We start from the raw sequence: 20,051 nt of genomic DNA, 5'->3' as shown, positions 1-20,051 counted from the left end.
TCCACAGCCCCCGGGCACCTCCCCCCCCCGCCGAAGTTTTTTACGCTCCCTTGCGCCGTGGAATCGACGCAGACGGCGAGGGGACAGGGGAATTGGCGCACGCGTTGCCCGAGGTGGCGTCGATCCTCGCCCTCGTGGTGGTCGTCGACCCCCAGCAGCGCCTGCTGCGCCACGGCGATCGCCGCCTGCGCCCGCCGCCTGCGCCCGCCGCCTGCGCCCGCCGCCTGCGCCCGCCGCCTGCGCCCGCCGCCTGCGCCCGCCCCGTGTGTGGCACGGACAGCCCGCGATGCATCGCAGGAAGATGAAGAAGAGGAGGATGTCTCGCCATGCCAGGAGAGGAGAGAACTGCACGTCCATGCAGTCGACGTGATTTTCTGCCACGCAAATGAGCATGGGAGCATTTGGCGCTCATTTCCTGGTTATGGACCTGCAGAGCCAGTGACCTTGGAAATTCCACATTCCTATGGGGGGGGGGGCAGTCTATCGGGAAGACATCCGCTGTTGACTTTTGTTATTGACCCAGGAAGGGATGATGGGCTCAATCATCTCCCCCAATCAGGATTTGCGATCCGCTTGCTCTACCGCTGGGCCACCACCAGGCATTGTCTTGTGTCTTATTAATATGCAACTGGCAGAAAACTGAACCCTTGCACTAGGTCATGGAGAGATGGCCTCTGCCAGGCCTGAAGGAGGCCCTTGGGTCCGAGCGCGCTCGTGTCGGTTATGAACAATCATTTAATTTACGCTTGTTCGTTAAAAGCCGCCGCGGTGATTTGCTCTTTAGCACTAAATAGTAATTTAATTGATTGAAAAAGAAAAAAAATCACTACGCTTGCGCTGACGAGGTCGGACACAAAATCAAAGCGGGAGAGCCTGCTCGTCGCACAGCTGTTGAATTTTGATTCGTTACCAGAGGGTAGTCCAACCCGAGCTAGGGGGGGGGGGGGGGGGGTCTGCGCCCACTCGTCAAGGGCCGGGGCGCCCGGCCAGAGGGGAGGAGAGGGCCTTGCCATCTCGTCCTCGTTTTCTTTTCAGGGTCGTTGAGGAGCTGCCTCTTGTTGATGAGGTAGCTGCTGTCCTGGGAAATCTGTCGGTCTTCTCGGGGACAGTCTTGGTCGTTTGTCACGTAATAATAATGATAATCATTTGCCACTCAAGACAATGTTTTTTCGTGCTACAAGAACTCAACGCGTTTATCAATAATTCCGCTCTCATGGCCCTCTGCACGGTAGAACGGCCATTGCCAAAACACCGCCTATTAGGTATTCTAAATCCCCTTGCCATTTTTGAGTTAATTGTGTTTAACCCGGGATGTAGTTCTCCCCTCTTCCGGTGTTGTCGTTCTATCCCAAAACATTTTTTTTGGCAGGGGGTAGCGAATCCAGCCGTGTGTCTCGGTGATGTACGTGCTCGTCACCATGGTGACCATGCAGCTGGCTACCCCACACCCCCTCCCCTCTCCCCCAACCCCTCTGCTTGGATTCAGAACGAACATGTCCGCCGCGAACCCCGTGAGCGTTGCCACGGCAACCGCTTGCGAGAGGCCTCGGCCCAGCCCGGCGATGGGACGCGGCGGGGAAGATAAACCGACGATACTGCGAGGAACTTATCGGATGCGCGCAGCGTGCACGTTCAGCGGAATATTTCATGAGCGCACCCCCCTCACCCCCAGCGTGACCGCCGGGGGATTCCCGTCACCGCGATAATTTGGGTGGCCGTGGGCAGGAGCCACCGTCGCGCACTGCTGCGGCAAACGGCCAAAGCGATTGGCGGACGTCCTCCTGGCTTCGTGCGTGAGGAGGTGGAGAAGGAGGAGGAGGACGAGGAGGAGAGGGGGGGGGGGACGTTGGGGACGTTTCACCCCAACGTGCCCTCGCCGGCGTCCCCACAAAATATTATTGTTGCTCTTGGCCGGGAAGCCGGCGAGCCTGTCTGGCCATCGGGCCCGCCCGCCCGCCCGCCCTGGGCAAATAGAGGGAAACAAACGCCGTGGCGGCGGTGCACAGGTTAATAAAAGGGAAACGAGAAAAAACGAACTACGGGTGTGCGGTTTTTTTTCTCAGAGTGGCCAGAAAGGAACTCGCACGTCACCCAACGGCCGCTGTAGAATGTGGCGCATGCGTGTGTGCATCTCGGTGCGTGCGTCTCGGTGCGTGCGTCTCGGTGTGTGCAGTGCGCCTGGCGTTGACCCGTGCACGTCTGTGCATGTGCCAAGTGTGCGAGTGGGGAGCGGCAGCGTAGTGGTTAGCGCGCTGCGCTATGTACCCGGCGACCCGAGTTCGATTCCTGTTCACAGTCAACACTGGTGACGGACATATAAACTAGTCCTCGGCCTCCCCTAGGCCGACTGAGTCTTAAATGAGTTACCTGGGGTGGTGTTAAATATCAGCACTGGGGAGATAAAGGCAGCCACTTGTGCGCTGTTTTGGTCTTCATCGTTGTTCGCTGACACCACTTTCTAGTTTGCTGTCCTTCCCCCTCGCACCTTCGCTTCGAATGATTGGCTACCTACGGTGCGAAAGATGTTCAACGTACATATTTACTTGTCTCAACAACCTGTTTTAGGCTGCACGGGGGATCGTTGTGCGTGCGTGAGTGGGCACGGTGGTGGCTTTCATCCGGTGGAATTGCAGGGTCTGGATTTCGCTGCTGACAAAATTTACAGCCTCCCCGGGTCCGCGCCACGGCTCCCATCTCAATCATGCAGGGCGGGAGGCCCCTGAGGGGCCAGAAAGGCGAACTGGATGCTTAGGAGGAGAAAAAATAAAAGCCAGGAGAGGAGGGACAGGGTGCCTGAGAGAGGAGAGAGAAGCAGCAGGATGTCTGACAGGGGAACGGCAGCGTGTATGGGGAGACTACAGTGAGAGGCTGGGAGAGGAGAGTTGAGCGAAGGTCTGTGAGGAGGGGGAGGGCGTTGGCCAGGAGACGGGAGGCGCTGGGCGTGAAGTGTTTTCCCCGTCGTATAATGAAACTGAAGAGCGCGGTGGGGAGAAGGAAATTACAACTTCTGTAAAATAATACGAGCGGGGAAGTGCTTCCATAACCGAATAAAAGAAACAAAACACACCGAGGAATGTTCCCTCATCCTGCCAAGAAGCGCGGGTTTCCCAGGACGGCTCAACTCCCCCGGTCGGTCAAGAGAAGCCGAAGCTGTGCAGGTCGGCCGGGGTCAGGGGTCACGGGGACACGGGGCTGGCGCTCGCTCCATCTGGCTCGGCGTCCAAGTGGCACCGTCCCAGAATCCCCTGGAGGGGCCGCTGGTGCTGGTAATTAGTGGTGGCAGTGAGTTCCGGTGGTGAGTGTTGGCCGGTGGTTGTGACTATCGGTGTTGTGGCGAGCTTTGTGGTTAGTGGTGAGTGACAGAGGAGCGGCTGCGTTAGTGTCCTGTGCATCTGAAGAGGTAGTGGCAAGGGCTGTTATTGGAGACGTTTGTGGTGATTGGTGGTTGCGGTGAGTGCTGTCCTTGGTCGTGAGTGATGGCAGTGGCGGGTAATTTATTGGCCTGTTGGCTAATGCTGTGGTTAGTAGTGAGTGCTGATGGTGAGGACGGTGAGTGCGGCCGTGTTGGTACGGCTGTCCCTGACTTGCGTGGGCCACGCCGCAGTAAGGCCGCCGTCTCCGCAGTGAAAACAAAACCCTCACCGCTGCCGCTGCCGCCCAGACCGCCGCGTTCTCGGGTAAATAAACGATGCCCACGTAACGTGGGCAGTCGCCGTCGTGCCCGAACGCTGCGGGGTCAGTGCCTGAACAGCGCGCGGGCGTGACCCGAGTGCCCGGTGGAGAGGTCGTGGCTCGCGGCAGATTCGTTATTGAACGCAGCGCACGGGCAAGTCGACGGTGGTTGTCCCGTGGAGATGCTAGTGCCACCGCGGGCTCAGGTCTGTAAATAGGATACGGAGCGCCAGCGCCTCTCAGTGCTCATTTGAGTGGTGGGAAAAATCGCCTTGACTTTTGAGCGCGCGTCATTTGGCATAATGTCCGACGTTTCGCTCCGTGCCGCCGGGAACCTCAGGAAAGGGAGAGGCTCCGAGCGGCGCGTGGCCGCGCGCAGTCGGCGGAGACGGAGGGAGGTGCGGCACGGGCGTCCCACGCCGCATTCCTCGGCCTCCTTCCCCTCTCCTGTTGACAAAAGCCACTTGGCCTGCCTCATAATGGCCCGTGTGTCAGGGCCCCATGTTGCCCGCCCCTCTGCTTGTTATGTTTTCCGCGTATAAATTTACACTCGCAGATTTCGTGAGGGGGCGGCGGCGACGGGCGCCCTTTCGCGGCGCCCTTTGTGTGGCTTTAAAGGCTTATCTGAGATTGCTTCCCCTCTTAACGGCGTCTTCATTACGCGCCGCACAATAAAGGAATCATTTTTTTGTTCCCAAGAAGCCGACAATGGTGCGAACGGACGCCGCCGCCGCACCGCCCGCCGCGTGCTTCGGCCCCAATTAGGATGCGCGGGGAGCTGCTAGCGGCGGCCGCCCTGCGTGAACCCCGCGACGCGACCGCCCACCCCTCCCCCGCGGCGTGCTGGCCGGCCTCACGTCCACGCGGCACGCGATCCCTGGCTCGGCACGATTGCGGTGCACCGGGTGTTTCACTCGTGGCGTCTACACCTGGGCCATGCGACCCCCCCCCCCCCTCCCTGCTGCTCCTGTGCAGATGTGACCAGGGCCTATTTTCGGCTGGAACTGTGATTACGGTCGGTGACCCTGAAAATGTTTTTTCGCAAACTGGCACATCGCATCCAGTAAACCCGTCGCTGTGGCTGCGAGGCTACTTTGCCATGTGCTTGCCACCACCTTTCCAGGATTTATAAACGTAGAATGCCACCGGCGAGGAACGAATCCCGGCACGTGACCTGAGTTGTCGCCTCACGTCCGTGCCGGCCCAGGCCCGCCGCGGTGGCGCCGGGGTTTTTTCTCGCCGGGGCGGAGGAGGAGACGGCGCGCGGGGGGGGGGGGGGAAGCGCCTGCTCCTGCCGCGCGGTAACGGACGTCCTTTGTGGGGCCGTCACGAAGCGTTAGTGAGAGCCGCCGGGCGGCCGCCGGGCCAGTCACGCGGGGTCCAGCGGCGGTGGGGGCCGGCGGGGGACAGCGAGGGACAGGGGAGGGGCCCCTGGGACAAGAGGCACCCGCGCGCCAATTCTGGATAAACCGGGTCCTGATCGTCGCACTCTTCGGCTATTTTTAACTGGCCAGGCGACCCACGTGGTGACCGCACACGCCACTGAGTTACGTCGCGCCAGCTGCAATCCTGCTGCTGCATCCCACTCATGGTGCAGGCACGCACGTGTGTGTGTGTGTGCGTGTGCATGCATGTGTGTACATGTGTAGTGGGGAGCGGTAGTGTAGCAGTTAATGCACTGCGCTATGAACCCGGCAACCCGGGTTCGATTCCTGCTCACGGCCAACACCAGTGACGATTATCTGAACCGTTCGTGGGCCTCCCCTAGGCCGACTCAGCCTCAAATGAGTACCTGGTGCGGTGCACGGTAAACATAGTCAAAGGCGACCAGGCGTTGCGCTGGCCCCCCCACACCCGCCGGCGTGACGTTCCGGCCTTCGTAGGTGCTCGCTTCACAGCACTAGCCCCACCATTCTATCGAGTCGACGTTGGGTGATCTTTATCTCTGCGCTGTGCGTGCGCGTGTCTCCGGCAGCCGAACATGGGCCAGGCGGGGCTGGTGCGGGGCCCGTCGGAGGAGAAGGTGGCCGTCGTGTCGGTGGACGACTGCGACACCTCCGTCGCCGTCAAGTTCGGCTCCGTCATCGGAAACTACTCGTGCGCCGCCCAGGGCCGGCAGACCGGCTCCAAAAAGTGAGTTTACGTCGCGGGTCATGGGGCAGCACGGGGGGAAGCACATGGCAGCACGGGGCACCTGCGATTACCACGGTTGGCTACGTATGGTGCGAAAGAAGTTCGGCATGCATACGCACGGTGGCAGCACGTGGGCAGCACATGGCAGCATGGGGGCAGCATGGATGCAGAACGTGGCAGTATGGGGGACAGATTAGGCAGCCCAGGCTACTTTCAGGGCTTAGCAGCTGCTAACAGCGGAGTACGTTGGGTGGCTGGAGGCAGGGATGGCTCGGTTTGCTCGTTGAGTCATCCTCAGAGCGCGTCCCATCTATAAGTAACCCCCGGATTGATCGCCGCCACCCTGACCCGGTGAGAGCCACGGGGAGCCGCAGAGAGCCGGGACCCCCCCGTCGCCGGTGTGTGTGGAGTGGTGATGCAAAGATGCAGTGATGCAGTGATGCAGTGGTTAGCGCACTGTGGACTCTGAAACCGGCAGCCATAGTTCGATTACCACTCTTGGCCAGTAAGAGTGGCGACTCAGCCTCAAATGAGTACCTGGTGTAGTGTGTAAACATCAGCACTGAGGAGACAAAGGTGGCCAGGCATGGGGTCGTGCTCGCCTTAATAGGTGCTTACCAGAGGTGTGGACTCGAGTCATGCGACTTGGACTCGAGTCAGACTCGAGTCATGATTTTGATGACTTCAGACTCGACTTGGACTTGCCTCATTTTTGACTCGACTTGACTCGGGACTCGAGAGCAAAGACTTGAGACTTACTTGTGACTTGCACAACAATGACTTTGTCCCACCTCAGAGGTGTGGACTCGAGTCATGCGACTTGGACTCGAGTCAGACTCGAGTCATGATTTTGATGACTTCAGACTCGACTTGGACTTGCCTCATCTTTGACTCGACTTGACTCGGGACTCGAGAGCAAAGACTTGAGACTTACTTGTGACTTGCATAACAATGACTTTGTCCCACCTCTGGTGCTTACTAAGAACACTTGCCCCACCAATCTTGATTTGAAGCTTTCGTGACTGCAGGAATCCATACTCTTTGGTTCTTTCGGTAAAGTCACGTAGGTAGAAAATAAAATAAATCACGACATTTCGGGCGCAACACAAGCGTCCGTCATCAGGTGGGCAAGCATGGCCTGCTGTTGATGCAGACTGTTTTAAAAGGTTTGAAATGGGCGTAGCCCAAGGGTCATAAAGAAGTGGCCGGGGCTAGTGATGTTAACGTGAGAAATCAGCATGTAACTGTAGAAAGAAGGAAAGCGGCCTCCTAGACGAGGGCACGGAAGTGGCTATGTTCACGTGAGAGATTAGCATCATGTTAATGTGAGAAATTAGAGGATCATTGGAAGGACGTTATTAAGCAGGTAAAGTCTTAACTGACTGTGATGTTTCCATCCTAGCTGCCTATGTTAGCTGTTATTTCGACTATCTGTGTCTGTCTCTCTCTATGCCTCTCTCTTAGATCTCTCATGCTCACATGTCTTTTGGATTGCACTCTCATGCCTTTGGATTGCACTCTCATAACTCCCAGGCCCTTTGAATTACACCCCTTGGGTTGCACTCCCTCGTCGAGGAGGCCGCTCTCCTCCTATCTTACAGCTACATGCTAATTTCTCACATTAAGATCACTAGCCCCGGCCACTTCTTTATGACCCTTGGGCTACGCCCATTTCAAACCTTCTAAAACAGTCTGCCTCAGCAGCAGCACACCACGCTTTCCCACCTGATGACGGACGCTTGTGTTGCGCCCGAAACGTGTTGATTTATTTAATTTTAGACTTGGCCCACCAGTTGGTATGTTTGTGGTGGACACCAGTTGGCTGAGTGGACGGCACAGGTGGTGCATCTGCCAGTCGTCTCAGTCAGTCAGCCCATGTCCTGTGGCCTCATGCCAGCAGTGAACCTTCCACACTTTGCGTGACGAACTTAAAGTGCACCTCGACTGGCACAAGCGCCGCGGTGACGTCACCGCCACTTGGTGGCCAATGGCGGCTATTATTTGTTGTTGTGGCAAATAGTTTGGTTGTGAATCTTGAGGCCCCTGGCTGCCCCGGGCCCTCACTCCGCCGTCCTGCCGGCCCGGTTAAGCGCTCCCTTTCTTCTTGTCGAGTGAATGATCGTTTGTGGGCCTTGGTGAGTCGTTCGTGGAGAACGCCGGGGCTCCGTCCCGAGCGGCGGCACGTCTCCGTGATGACGAACCGTGGTTAATGTGAAGCAGCGCGCGCCGCGTGCAACGGAGCGACGGCGTCGTGGCTCCGAGCGTGCGAAGCGGAGCCGGTTCCGCGCACCAAGCCGCGGAATGTGTCCGTGTGGGCGGGAGAAGCATCGCGCTCAGACCACGCTCCTCGGCCTAGCCTCCCTCACCGTCGTAACCATCGTCGTTAGCCTAGATCAGGGGTCGGCAACCAAAATAACAAGAAGAGCCATTTCTTTCCAATTCGGTACAAAATTCAGTATTTCAAGAGCCGCAATGCATCTGAGTACATACTGTACATACGTACATATTGTCAAGAAGCAGCCCGTAAAGAGCCGCATGCGGCTCCGGAGCCGTAGGTTGCCGACCCCTGGCCTAGATCAATCCACCGCTGGATGAAGGCCTCCCCTCGTCTTCACCACCTGTCACGATCGCACGACGTACGTGACGGTATGCCCCGTGACTGTACACGAGCGGTGTGCAAAAAATAAGCACGTGGGAGTAAGTCTATCGGCGAGTGGCTTGTAGTGGTGGGGTAAAGTGTGGGTACCCTCCATTTCTGCCCGAGCAAAATCCCGCGTTCGTATAGAGTGGGCACGCTTGGCTGCACCTGGAGAGGCCGTGGTGAGGGCGGGGGTACAGAGGGAGCGAGGAGTAAAACGCAACCACGCCGTTATTACCACCCTGCCCGGGGCCAATCTTTGGCTTAAGGATAATGAATGTACAGTGTATGAATATTGTATGGATGTGTGACGGGGGTGGGCAGGTGGGGGGCGGTGGGGGGGCGGCGGCTGTCTCGGCGCAAGCGGCGTGATTCTCCGGCGGAGCGGAGCGAGCGAACGCTGGCCGAGTGCCCGCGCTGCGGAGCCGCGGGGTTGATGAGTGGTGCGGGGGGTCAGGGGTCAGGGTCGCGAGGCTGCTCGCTGGGCCGTGTAATTAGAGGCCGGGATGGGCCTCGCCGCTCTTCCCACGGCCGCCGTTCTTCGCTGGGGCCTCTCCCGCCCGCCCCTCCGCCCGTGCGCCCCCTTCTTGTTCGCCCCACGGCCCGTCAAAGTGAAAAGCAGGACAGGCGATTTAAAATCCAGCGCCGCGTTTTCTGTTCTGTATCTTTATTGAGCGAGGCGTCGTTAGGAATCGATTTTGTTTGCTAACGATGACTATAGCTGACGCTCTGACGAGGCTGGCTGGGGCGGCTGTACCGACTGGGGGCGATGGTGACAGGATCGCGAGAGTGTCGGGTGGCCGTGTCGCCGATGGACCTGTGTGTGTCCGTGTACGTGTGAGGAGCAGTGGTGCAGTGGTTAGTGCACTGTGCTAGGAATCCAGTGATAGGCCTCCCCTAGGTCGGCTCAGCCTCGAATGAGTACCTGGTGCGGTGTGTAATCGTCAGCACTGGGGAGCCAAATGCGGCCGAGCGTGGTGTTGGTCACTCACCTCGTCGTGTGCCCCAGCAGCCTTAAAACCTTCGTGGGGCAAATTTGTCTTTGTGTGTATCTCTATGTGTCTGCGCATGCCTGTGCGTCTGTGCATATGCAACTGTATGGATGTGTGCGTCTGTCTGCCCATGTATCTCTGTGTGTGTACATGTGTGTGTATGTGTCGCTCTATGCATTTGTGCGTCAACACGCGTCCGTGTGCGCGTGCCTACGTGCGTGTGTGTGTATTTGTGACGCGCGTCCATGTGCGTGTCCCTAGGTCCCTGGACCTGACGGGGCCGCTGCTGTTGGGCGGGGTGCCCAACCTGCCCGAGGAGTTCCCCGTGCGGAGCCGCCAGTTTGTCGGCTGCATGCGCGACCTGCAGGTCGACAGCCGGCGCGTCGACATGGCCGGCTTCATCGCCAACAACGGCACGCTGCCCGGTGAGCGGTTTCCCCCGCGCCGCCTCCCCAAACCCACCGCAGGACACCACCGCCTGCGCTACCGGGACCTTGGGCCCATCGGTCACGGCGCTGCGTCGCCCCTTGGACGGCCCGGCGAGCTGAACGACGTGGCGTCGCGTCCAGTTGAAGCGCGAGCCGAAGATTTAGCAATGTTGATTTTGCGTTAAATGTTACTTTTACATCACTCCACTTTAATAAGTCCTTTTAAAATCATCAGCCGCCCAGGTGGTGGCTCAGCGGTAGAGCGAGTGGCTCAAATCATGGTTGGGCATTAGCTCAGCCATCATCCCTCCACGGTCAATAAAAATTTGCACCATTTTGTGGTCCTATGGATATACTTACTCCTGCCCTAGCACTTTGGAATTTGCATCGCTCGCTCAGAACTGTAAACAAGATCTGAGCGCCAATGCTTCACTGTAACTCGTTTGAGTTGTTCTCTTAGTCTGCTTGATCACTCACGCATTCCGTGGCCTCTCTATTATTAACGTTGGTGTGAGCGGTGCACAATCTCCCCACCCCCAGAAAAGAATAATGATTAGCTCGGCCAATCGGTGAACTCTGTAAATCTGTGTATATACAGTGGCCGTGTGTGGTCGTCCTCGGTGCCCTGCTGTCGCTAGCGGGGCGACCGAATGACCACGGTGTGGCCTGCGACGATGATTCCCGTCCACTCCCGGTCATCGTCCACACAAGCTGGGATCAGTGTTGTTGTCATCACCACCCTCGTTGTTGTCAGTGAGGGTGGCGGCAGCGGCTCAGTGGCGGCACTCGCGCCTCGCAACAAGAAGGGCCTGGGTTTGATTCCCGACTCCGGTGCCTGGCCGCTGTGTGGAGTTTGTCAGTGTTTGGTTCTGCCACCCACCCCTTCGTGTGCCGTGTCGGCCTTCATAGGTGCTCGCTAACAGCACTTGACCCAACAGTCTGTTGAGGCTATAGGGGGATCTTTTTCTTTGTATGTGAGTGAGTGTGTTGCGTTTGTATCTGCGTGGGTTTCCTCGGCTTTCATAGCTCAATCGACACACGCACACTGTGGAAAAAATTACACCGAAAATCATTCCATTAGAATCGCATGCAGCAGCAGCAGCAGCGCCCCCTACTGGGAACAAAACTTGGCAAGACCCTCCTGAAAGAGTCTTGAGACTCGGTTGAGGCTTTCCAGGGTGAGCGAGCGCAGTGACGATGACGACGACGATGATGACGACGTTGCCGGTCGTTGTGTCTCCTCCGCAGGCTGCTCCGCCAAGAAGGACTTCTGTGTGGGGGACCCATGCGGCAACGGCGGCACCTGCGCCAACCGCTGGGAGTCCTACAGCTGCGAGTGCCGCCTCGGCTTCGGCGGCAAGAACTGCAGCCAAGGTAGGGGCCCGGCGCCGGCTCCTCGTGCAGGCGGAGATGCGCGTCGCTCGTGGCGCAGCGGCCGATGTAGCTGGCGCCGTAACCGCTTCCGTCGCCGGTTCTGCGGGTTTAGCCGCAGGAGTGGCCGTCATCTTGTTGACTGGATTTCCTGAGTGCACGTGTTCGTGTTTGCGAGCAACCGCGCTTGGTTTTTACGAGCTCAGTAAAAGCTCCGACGCCGGCAAGCGACGGTCACGCCGCCCTGCCCGCCGGCGTGTTTCCAGCCCGGCTCGTCGCCCGTGGGAATGGGCGGCCAAACCCTGGCTCTGTCGGTCTCCATCTGCCCACATCGAGTGTACGACTCGACCCGCTCCGTGTGGCCTCGTGGGGGTCGGCCGTGGAGGTGTTGTCGTGTCGGCCTTTCCTCTTCTAAGTTTGGCCTTGCGTGCGGCAGAGGTGTCGTGGTGCTTGGAGAAGATTCTGATGGTGTTCCCATGTCCCCCTGTCCTGTGTCCCTGTGCCTCACTGTCTTCGTCTACCCCCCTGTCCCCATCCCCGTGTCCATGTTTCTCCCTTCCGTGTCCCCGTGTCTGTCTCCCGTGTCCCCGTGTCTCTCTCCCATGTCCCCGTGTCCCCGTGTCTCAATGTCCCCATCTCCATCCGTGTCCCCCGTGTCTCGGTGTCTCTGTGCCTCACTCTTCCCATCTCTCCCCGTATCTCCCTGTGCCCTCCGTGTCTCTGTGCAGTGATGAGCAGCCCGCTGCGGTTCCTGGGCAACAGCCGCGTGTCGTGGGAGCTGCGGCCGGATGTGGCGATCTCGTCGCCGTGGTTCATCGGCCTCATGTTCCGCACGCGGCAGAGCAACGCCACTCTGCTGCATGCCAGCGCCGGCCAGTACACCTCTATCAGCCTGCAGGTGAGGCTATATGGGGGACCTTTGTCTGTGTGTGGCCACGTATGTACGTGCGTGCGCTTCCTTCGTACACCCATATGTGCGTGCGCGTGTGCCCGTGTGCGAGTGCCGCTGTCTCCGAGCTCGTCCCACACGTGCCTTTTGCGCGCGTGCACTCAGGCACTCGTGTGCCCGTGCGTCTCCGTTTGTCTCCGTGTTCCTGTGTTCCCTTGCGTCGCCGCGTGTCGCCATCTGTCCCTGCATGTGCTCACACGTACCCGTGCGTCTCATTTCCTCGTGTCTCGGCGTCCCTACGTCCCTATGCCCACGTGTCCTCATGTCCCCGTACCTCCGTGTCTCCGTCCCCGCGAGCGCAGGTGGAGGACGGCACGCTGGTGCTGGGGGTCCAGCGTGGCAGCGGCCGCTCGGAGCTGCTGCGCCTCGGCACCGTGACGGTCAACGACGGCGACTGGCACAGCCTGCAGGCGGAGCTGCGGGACGAGCGGCGCGGCAAGGAAGTGCGCCACGTGGGGGTGCTGTCGCTCGACCACGGCCTCTACCAGGTGAGCGCGCCATGCCGGGCCACCCACGCTTCCGTCCCACCCCCGTCGCCGCCACCGCGGAGCGGCCGCCCGCACCTGTGATGCGTCCAGGCGACGGGTGAGGCGCGGCCCTGCGATGGCCGGCTCACGCCGCTGCTGGCGGAAGCGCCCTCCGCCGGAGCAAAGTCGACAGAGGTGTTTGCTGGACTCTTTCACGTTCACCAGACGTGTCCATGTTACTCACGCTTTACCCCACCACACGCGACCGGCCGGTCGACGGACTTTGGTTGTTCCCTGTGTCCCCCTACCCGTGGTTACGTCGCTTGGTGGACAGAACAGACTCGGGCTTTATGATTTCAGCTGGCAAGGCCCCATTGAGCTGAGCAGCTCTGTTACGAGAACGACCGTAGCTCAAGACCATCAGCAGTGGTGGCAGCTACAGGACCCTGCAGTTACATAAGATTGACATCGAGACCAAGAGTTACTTAGAGACCCATAGAGTTACATAGAGTTACATAGAGATATATAGAGCTACACTGAGATCCATAGAGCTACATAGAGATCCATAGAGTCACATAGAGTTACATATAGCTACATAGAGTTACATAGAGATATATAGAGCTACATTGAGATCCATAGAGCTACATAGAGATCCATAGAGTCACATAGAGTTACCTATAGACTCATAGACCACATATCAATACCGGAGGCAGAGGTGGAAGCCACAGGACACTGCAGGGTGGAGGGAATGTGCAAACTAACCAAAGCAACATCAAAAACAAGAACAAGCAAACTAAGAACAAGTTGTTTACACAAAAACCCACGGCAGAACTCAACCGCGAGCAGGGTGAACAGTGAGCAAGGGTGATCACACACAGATCAACAGCGGTGTCAATAATCCCGAACGACCATAGCCCAAGACCATCGGCATTGGCGTCAGTTAGAGGACATCACGGTTTCATGGAGTTACAGAGATCTAGAGTTGCATGGAGAGCCATAGTTACATAGAGATCTATAGTTGCATGGAGAGCCATAGTTACATAGAGATCTAGAGTTGCATGGAGATCCATAGTTACATAGAGATCCATAGTTACATAGACCTGGGCAGTGGTGGCCGCTTCCAGAAACTGCAAGGTGGAGGGAATGTGCAAACTAACCAGAGCAACAAGAACAAGCAAACTAACAACAAGTTGTTTACACGAAACCCACGGCAGAACTCAACTGCAAGCAGGGTGAACAGTGAACAAGGGTGTTCACACACAAATCCACAGCGGTGTCAATAATCCCGTCACGGACGTCCGCGTAAACAAACCGACCGTGCGCGCACAGCCTCGGACGTAGCGGAGCTGGGCCAAGCAGCGCCCCCAGCGATAGCGGCGGAGGCGGCCCTGCAGCACGGCGCCGACTCGCTCGCCGAGAGGAGGGGGCCACGGAACGTCGACGTTGGTCGTGAGGACGTCAGATCTCCGTGCAGAAATGTGAACGACGCAAGAGTCAAGTGGGAACACAGCAGTTGTTCGCGATCTCGTGGTTTCATAACGAACACCTGCAAGAGGAAACGTTCACAAAAACAAAGCTGACAGCCTCACGTTCTCCAGAGCTGGAGTTTAGTCAAATTACAAATTGGTGTAAAGGTTAATATTCTTGGTTCTTACGGTAAAGTCACGTAGAAGGGAAATAATAAAATAATATAAATATAAAACAATAAAAACAAATTTCTTGTTGTGGATTTCACACCTGATGATGATTGCTTGTGTTGCAGTCGAAATGTGAGAATTTTTATTGTTTTATATTTATATTATTTTATTACTTCCCTTCTACGTGACTTTACCGAAAGAACCAAGAATATGAATCCCTGCAGTCACGAAAGCTTTACATCAAAATGGTGTGAAGGTTGTTTGTGCTGCAGCCATTAGTGACCGCGCCAAGACCATGAACTCACTGCACTCCAGAACCCAGTTTCATCACAACTCATTCTGTGTGAGTCTCCGTGGGTTTCTATGTCAGTCTATGGCTCCTCTCTATGTGCGCATGGATCTACATGCGAGTCGATGTGTCTCTATTGGTCTCGATGTGATTCATTGGTGACCGGGCGCACCCGAGAATCCGGGTTAATCCCAGGCGATGGCGGAAACCCGGATTGGAATCCAGGATCTCGGTGGTGCCGGATCTGCGCTTTGACCTTGGAGCCACCCGGCCTCCTCCTCCACGCTGAGTTAATGTTGCGCGTGACCTACATCGCCAACTGCTGCCCCAGAACCCTGGCCAATAGAGCTGCTGCTGCTACCGCTGCTGCTGCTGCCGCCGCTGCTGCTGCTAAACAGAGGGAGGTGTTCCTGCTCCCGTGATGAGTCCGGGAGACCGCGAAGGATCGCGCTCACGCTGCGGTCACCGTCTCTCCCCCCCACACCCCGCCCCCCGCCCCTCGCCCCTCCAACTCTGTCGCGTCGTCTCAGAACTCGGGGGAGCTGGGTGGGGGTCTCCACGGCCTCAAGCTCAAGTCCGTGCACGTGGGGGGGCTGCTCGGCGCGGCGGGGGGCGACAGCGTCCAGCATGGCTTCCGGGGCTGCATGCAGGTGAGCGTCACCGCCAGCGCTTCCTTGCGTCCGTCTGGCTCGCGGGGTTCAGCCGGCTGGCTGCAGGGGCTTGTGCCTGACCCGTGTGAGTGGTGCCGGGGTCCCTGCCCCCCTGACCCCCCCCATCCGCCCCGCCCCCCCATCCCCCCCGCCCCCCCCGCCCCCCCCCCCCGTGTGTTTGTAGTCTCGAAGGCCCCTCGCCTCCCTCGCCAGGGTCGCGTCCCCGGAGACGGGGGCTCGTAACGACGCAGGCCGATCGGCGATGCGGCCAAGTTGATCACGCCTTTCGCCGCCTGTTGCACGTTTTTTTGTGGTTCGAATCCAGCGGCTGCCCTGGTTAACACTGCGGTGGTGTGGGCATTGACTGGAAAAGTGCTACTCCTGTAACGCACCGTCTGCTTCACGCACAGTAGACGTTGAAGATCCCGTGACGCCATTCGGAGAAGAGTAGGCCATTGTGTGCTGGCGTGACGGTCCACATTTGCTACGTTTGACAAATTGGGAGACACGCAGCTGCAATCATTGCACATCCTACGCAAAAAAACCTAGCAGGACCCTCCTGAATAGGAGGGTCCTGCTAGGTTTTGTGTAAACGAGCGGACAAGCGCAACCAGCAGGGACGTGGGTTAGGGGTGAAGGGTTAAAGGGTTGAGGGTGAGCGCGGGTGCCGTGTGCCCCCCACCCTCCCGCCCGCAGGGTGTGCGCATGGGCGACACGCTGTTCGGCACGGTGCTGCCGAGCCTGGCGGAGCCGCAGGGGGCGGCGGTGGGCGCCACCTCGGCCGTGCGCCGGGTGAGGGTGGAGAGCGGCTGCTCGCTGCCCGACCCCTGCGACTCGAGCCCCTGCCCCCCCAACAGCTACTGCAACGACGACTGGGACAGCTTCTCCTGCGTGTGCGAGCCGGGTGAGCAACAGCCACCCACCCGGTCACTCGCCCGGTCGTTCGGTCGACATCGTGCGCTCGTAACCGCTCGCTCGCGAAACAATGAACATGCTCGGTCCAACGCTGCACGCGCACGCCTCGCCAATATCAACACACGCGCACACCAACACACACACCTTTCTGAAGAGATGCCGCGACTCTAAGACCTGTTCTTCACCTGAGGACGGCTGCTTGCGTTGTTGGCGAAACGTCGTGAGAATTGTATTTTATTATGTTTATTTTTATTATTTTATTATTTCCCTTTTACGTGACTTTACCGAAAGAACCAAGAAGACACACACCAACACTTGCACGCACACGCGCTCATCGCCCCCGCCCCGTGCTGCACGCTCACACTCGCACCCTCTTCGCCCCGTGCCGCGTGCGCAGGCTACTACGGGCAGTCGTGCACGGACGCGTGCAGCCTCAACCCGTGTGAGAACCAGTCGAGCTGTCGGCGCAAGCCCAGCTCGTCACACGGCTACACCTGCGAGTGCGGGGATGGCTTCTTCGGGCAGTACTGCGAGTCCAGGTGAGCGAGCGAGGGTTCAGGTGTGAGTCACCGAGCGCAGTACAGGTGAGTGAGAGGGTCGCTGAGTAGAGGCGTGTGTAGGTGTGGGGAGCGGTGGGGCAGTGGTCCTCCCCATGTGAACTTGGCCACAAATGAGTCCCTGGGGAGACAGGCATCTGGGTGTGGTGCTGGCTACCCTCCCCCGTGTGCCATGCCAGCCTTCATAGTGGCTCCCTAACAGCACTTGCCTTAATAGTCTATTAAGGCTATACGGGGGATCTTTGTCTTTGTGGGTTAAGGGTGTGTGTGTGTGCAGGGCACAGGGTGTTTGTGTGGGTATAGGCTGTGTGTTTGTGTGCATGTGGGTGCTGCGTCCAGGCTGTGTGTGTGGGTACAGACTGTGTGTGTGTGTGTGGGTACAGACTGTGTGTGTGTGTGTGGGGCTACAGGCTGTGTGCATAACTGTAAGCATGTGCGGGTTCCGTGCCCATCTTGTGTCTGCGTGGGCACACGTGGCGTGCGTCCGTTCCTGCGCCGCACGCGCGGCTACGCGCCGCTGTCTCCCGTTACCCACAACCCTGCTCGTCCGGCACCGCCAAACGGGAGACGAATCTTTGTCACTTGGCTGCTGCCGTCGGCAAACTCGGGGACGCCACCCCGCGTCGCACCTCCACCAGCGGGAGCGCGGCGTGCTCCGCGGCTCGCGGGCGCTGCGGGGGGTCTCCGCCGCTGCTCTTTTTGGCTTGCGGTCGCCACCCCTCCCTCCCTCCCCGCGCACTCGAAGCGAGATTCGTCGGCCTCCGTGCGGAAGCACGAGGTGCTGCGAGCGGACCGCGCGCGCGTTGCTTCGTTGGCAGCGGGATTACACGCAAATTGAGCGTGAATCAGCACAGAAAGGTCGCGCGCCCCCCCCCCCCCCGCGCGCACGGCTCCTCTCCTTCGGCTCGCGCAGCCCGGCTCGCCGCGAGGAATGCCGTCTCGCTGGGCGGCGGCCGTTGCGGCGGAGGACAATGCGTGCGTGCGGGGGGCGGCCGAGCGTGGCCGGGAGAGGGCCACACCACGCTGGCACGGTCACGGCTCGCCGGCCCCACGGCACGCTCGCTCCCTCGCTCCCTTGCCCGCCCGCCCCCTTCGCTCGTTACGCGCCCGTTTATTACTCGCTCGCCACCCGGCGCTTGTGTCTGTGTGAGCGAGCGCCTGAGAGTGCGGTGGGAGTGTTCGTGTGTTTTCACGCGTGCGTGCGTGCGCGTGTCTGGAGCGGTTTTGTAGCGGTAAGTGCAATGCGATACGAACCTGGTGACCCGAGTTCGATTCCTGCAAACAACAAATCGTAACTGGTTCTGGGCTTCCCCTAGGTCGACTCAGCTTTAGATGAATGGTGCAGTGGTTAAGCACATTGTTGGCCACTCACCCCCTCGTGTGTCATACTTCATAGGTGCTCATGAATAGCACTTGCCATGACAGTCTATACAGGCTATATGGGGGGTGTTTGTCTTTGTGTGTGCGCGTGTTCCTGGCGCATTGAGGAGGGAGATGCTCCAGTAGCTAATATCAATCAGTTGTTACAAGCGGCGGATGACAGGACAGGTTCTGCAGGATTTGAAGGATGCCCTGGTGGGGGTCCCCCTTTTGAAGAAGCAGGTAGTTGTGATGATGTCATGCAGACAATCGCCACCCTCCCCCAGCAGTTCGCTTGGGAGGTCAGCCCTGCCCGGCGCTTTACCTGCTCTCAGCCTCCGGATCGTTCTTCGCACTGCAGCAGATGGCACGTCAGCGACTCCCTCGCTGTGTGTGCATGCGAGCGCATGTACATGTGTACATGTGTGTGGAGAGTGATATCGCAGTAGTTAGTGCACTGCGCTACGAACCCGACGATCCGAGTTCAATTCCCGCTCGCAGCCAACATCGGCAACAAATGTTTGGACCGGTTCTGCGTCTCCCCGAGATAGACTCGGCCTTCGGTTTGGACCTGGTGCAGTGTGCAAACATCAGCACTGGGGAGAGAAGGGCAGCCGGGCGTGGTGCTAAACACCCCGCCCCACGTGTGCTGTGCAGGCCTTAATGGGTGCTCGCCAACAGCACTTGCCCCAACAGTCTGTAAAGGCTGCACGAGGGATCTTTGTTTATCGTGCATACGAGTGGTGTGTGTGTGTGAGGAGTCCGGGAGTGTATGTCGTGTTTGTTGTGTACATTGTGGGGGTGCTCGCTCGCTCCATCCTCTGCCTGCGCTACACGCTGTGTCTGTGAAACACAGCAGCGCCTTCCTTCGTCAGATCCCTGCGCTGTAAGAACCATGGCGCCAACACCAAGTGCTTTGAGTTGATGATTAAAATATCGCTGGGACGAGACGGTGCGGAGGTGAACCCGGCACGGAGAGTGACCTCCACGTATCGCGGCGAAGTGGCCGGGTGGTGTCACATTCCTCGCGCGCGGGCCCCGTACACGCGTATGTGCATGCATCCCGCTCTGCATGTGTACATGCGTAGCGCGTGCCCACGTCATGATAACGTCACCGCGGCCGTTGTTGTTGCTGTTGTGCGCCCGTCCTTGCGTCCGTGTGTCCATGCGTCCGCGAGTATCTGGCGGTGGCTGTGCCGCGGGATCGCCGTGACTCGGGCCGTGTGTCCACCCCCCCCCCACCCCCCTTCGCTGCTGCTCCCCCAGGGCCGACCAGCCGTGCCCCAAAGGCTGGTGGGGAAATAAAATCTGCGGGCCGTGCAACTGCGACTCGAGTCGCGGCTTCGACTCGGACTGCAACAAGAGCACGGGGCAGTGCAGCTGCATGGTGAGCGGCGGTGACGCGCGGGCGCAGTCGCGAGCACGCTGGGTACTGGCGCTGCCAATTCCTGCGGCAGCGCGGTCGTTTGAGAAGCACAGCCACCGTCGCCGTGCTTCTCAAGCGTCGCCGGCAGTTCTTTCTCGGCAGGGGGCGGCGATTGCGACGTTAGAATAAACACCTCCTCATTCGAGGCCCACACATCGCACCTCCTCCTGGCTTTGACGTTTGTCGTCATCCTCCTCGAAGACGGTGGTGGTGGAACCATCAACCGCACCAGAACATCATCACCAGGCCGATGCTTCACCACATCTCCTTCACGAGTGAAAAATTCAAGACAAAGCCACAGTGGTCCGATTATGGCCATGCAACCGAAACTATGGACCACGTGGTAAACCACTGTAGTCGAGGAGGAATAACAAAACTACACAGACTCTATAACCGAAGCCCTCTCGTCTTGGCGAGCAGACCTCGACATTGGCATCGAGCTCCCGAACATACTGCTGCTATCACGCGCGAGAATAGAATAGGCTTGCCATGTGTATTCCCAATTCGTACACCTTTGCAGAAGCGATATTCCATCTCTTTATGCAGCGCCTTATCCCAAGGTGCTTTA

The 20,051-nt window shown here is 58.7% G+C and overlaps 1 protein-coding gene across 5 annotated transcripts in view; it reads left to right on the top strand.

The window, feature by feature from the left end:
- Positions 1 to 20,051, top strand: part of LOC144943636 (cadherin EGF LAG seven-pass G-type receptor 2-like) — a 123,920-nt gene that overhangs the window by 82,426 nt on the left and 21,443 nt on the right. For all 5 annotated transcript variants that reach the window (XM_078871287.1, XM_078871286.1, XM_078871288.1 and 2 more), the window contains exons 7-15: positions 5,648 to 5,805; positions 9,697 to 9,860; positions 11,112 to 11,237; positions 11,963 to 12,132; positions 12,486 to 12,671; positions 15,107 to 15,226; positions 15,923 to 16,130; positions 16,539 to 16,680; positions 19,324 to 19,444. In XM_078871287.1, the coding sequence (XP_078727413.1) occupies positions 5,648 to 5,805; positions 9,697 to 9,860; positions 11,112 to 11,237; positions 11,963 to 12,132; positions 12,486 to 12,671; positions 15,107 to 15,226; positions 15,923 to 16,130; positions 16,539 to 16,680; positions 19,324 to 19,444 (1,395 nt within the window). The remainder of the gene's footprint in view (positions 1 to 5,647; positions 5,806 to 9,696; positions 9,861 to 11,111; positions 11,238 to 11,962; positions 12,133 to 12,485; positions 12,672 to 15,106; positions 15,227 to 15,922; positions 16,131 to 16,538; positions 16,681 to 19,323; positions 19,445 to 20,051) is intronic.

This window comes from Lampetra fluviatilis, chromosome 32 (genome assembly GCF_964198595.1).
Source record: "Lampetra fluviatilis chromosome 32, kcLamFluv1.1, whole genome shotgun sequence".
NCBI classification, from domain to species: domain Eukaryota; kingdom Metazoa; phylum Chordata; class Hyperoartia; order Petromyzontiformes; family Petromyzontidae; genus Lampetra; species Lampetra fluviatilis.
The sequence above is the reverse complement of the archived record's forward strand: the minus strand, read 5'-3'. Positions and strand labels throughout refer to the sequence as shown.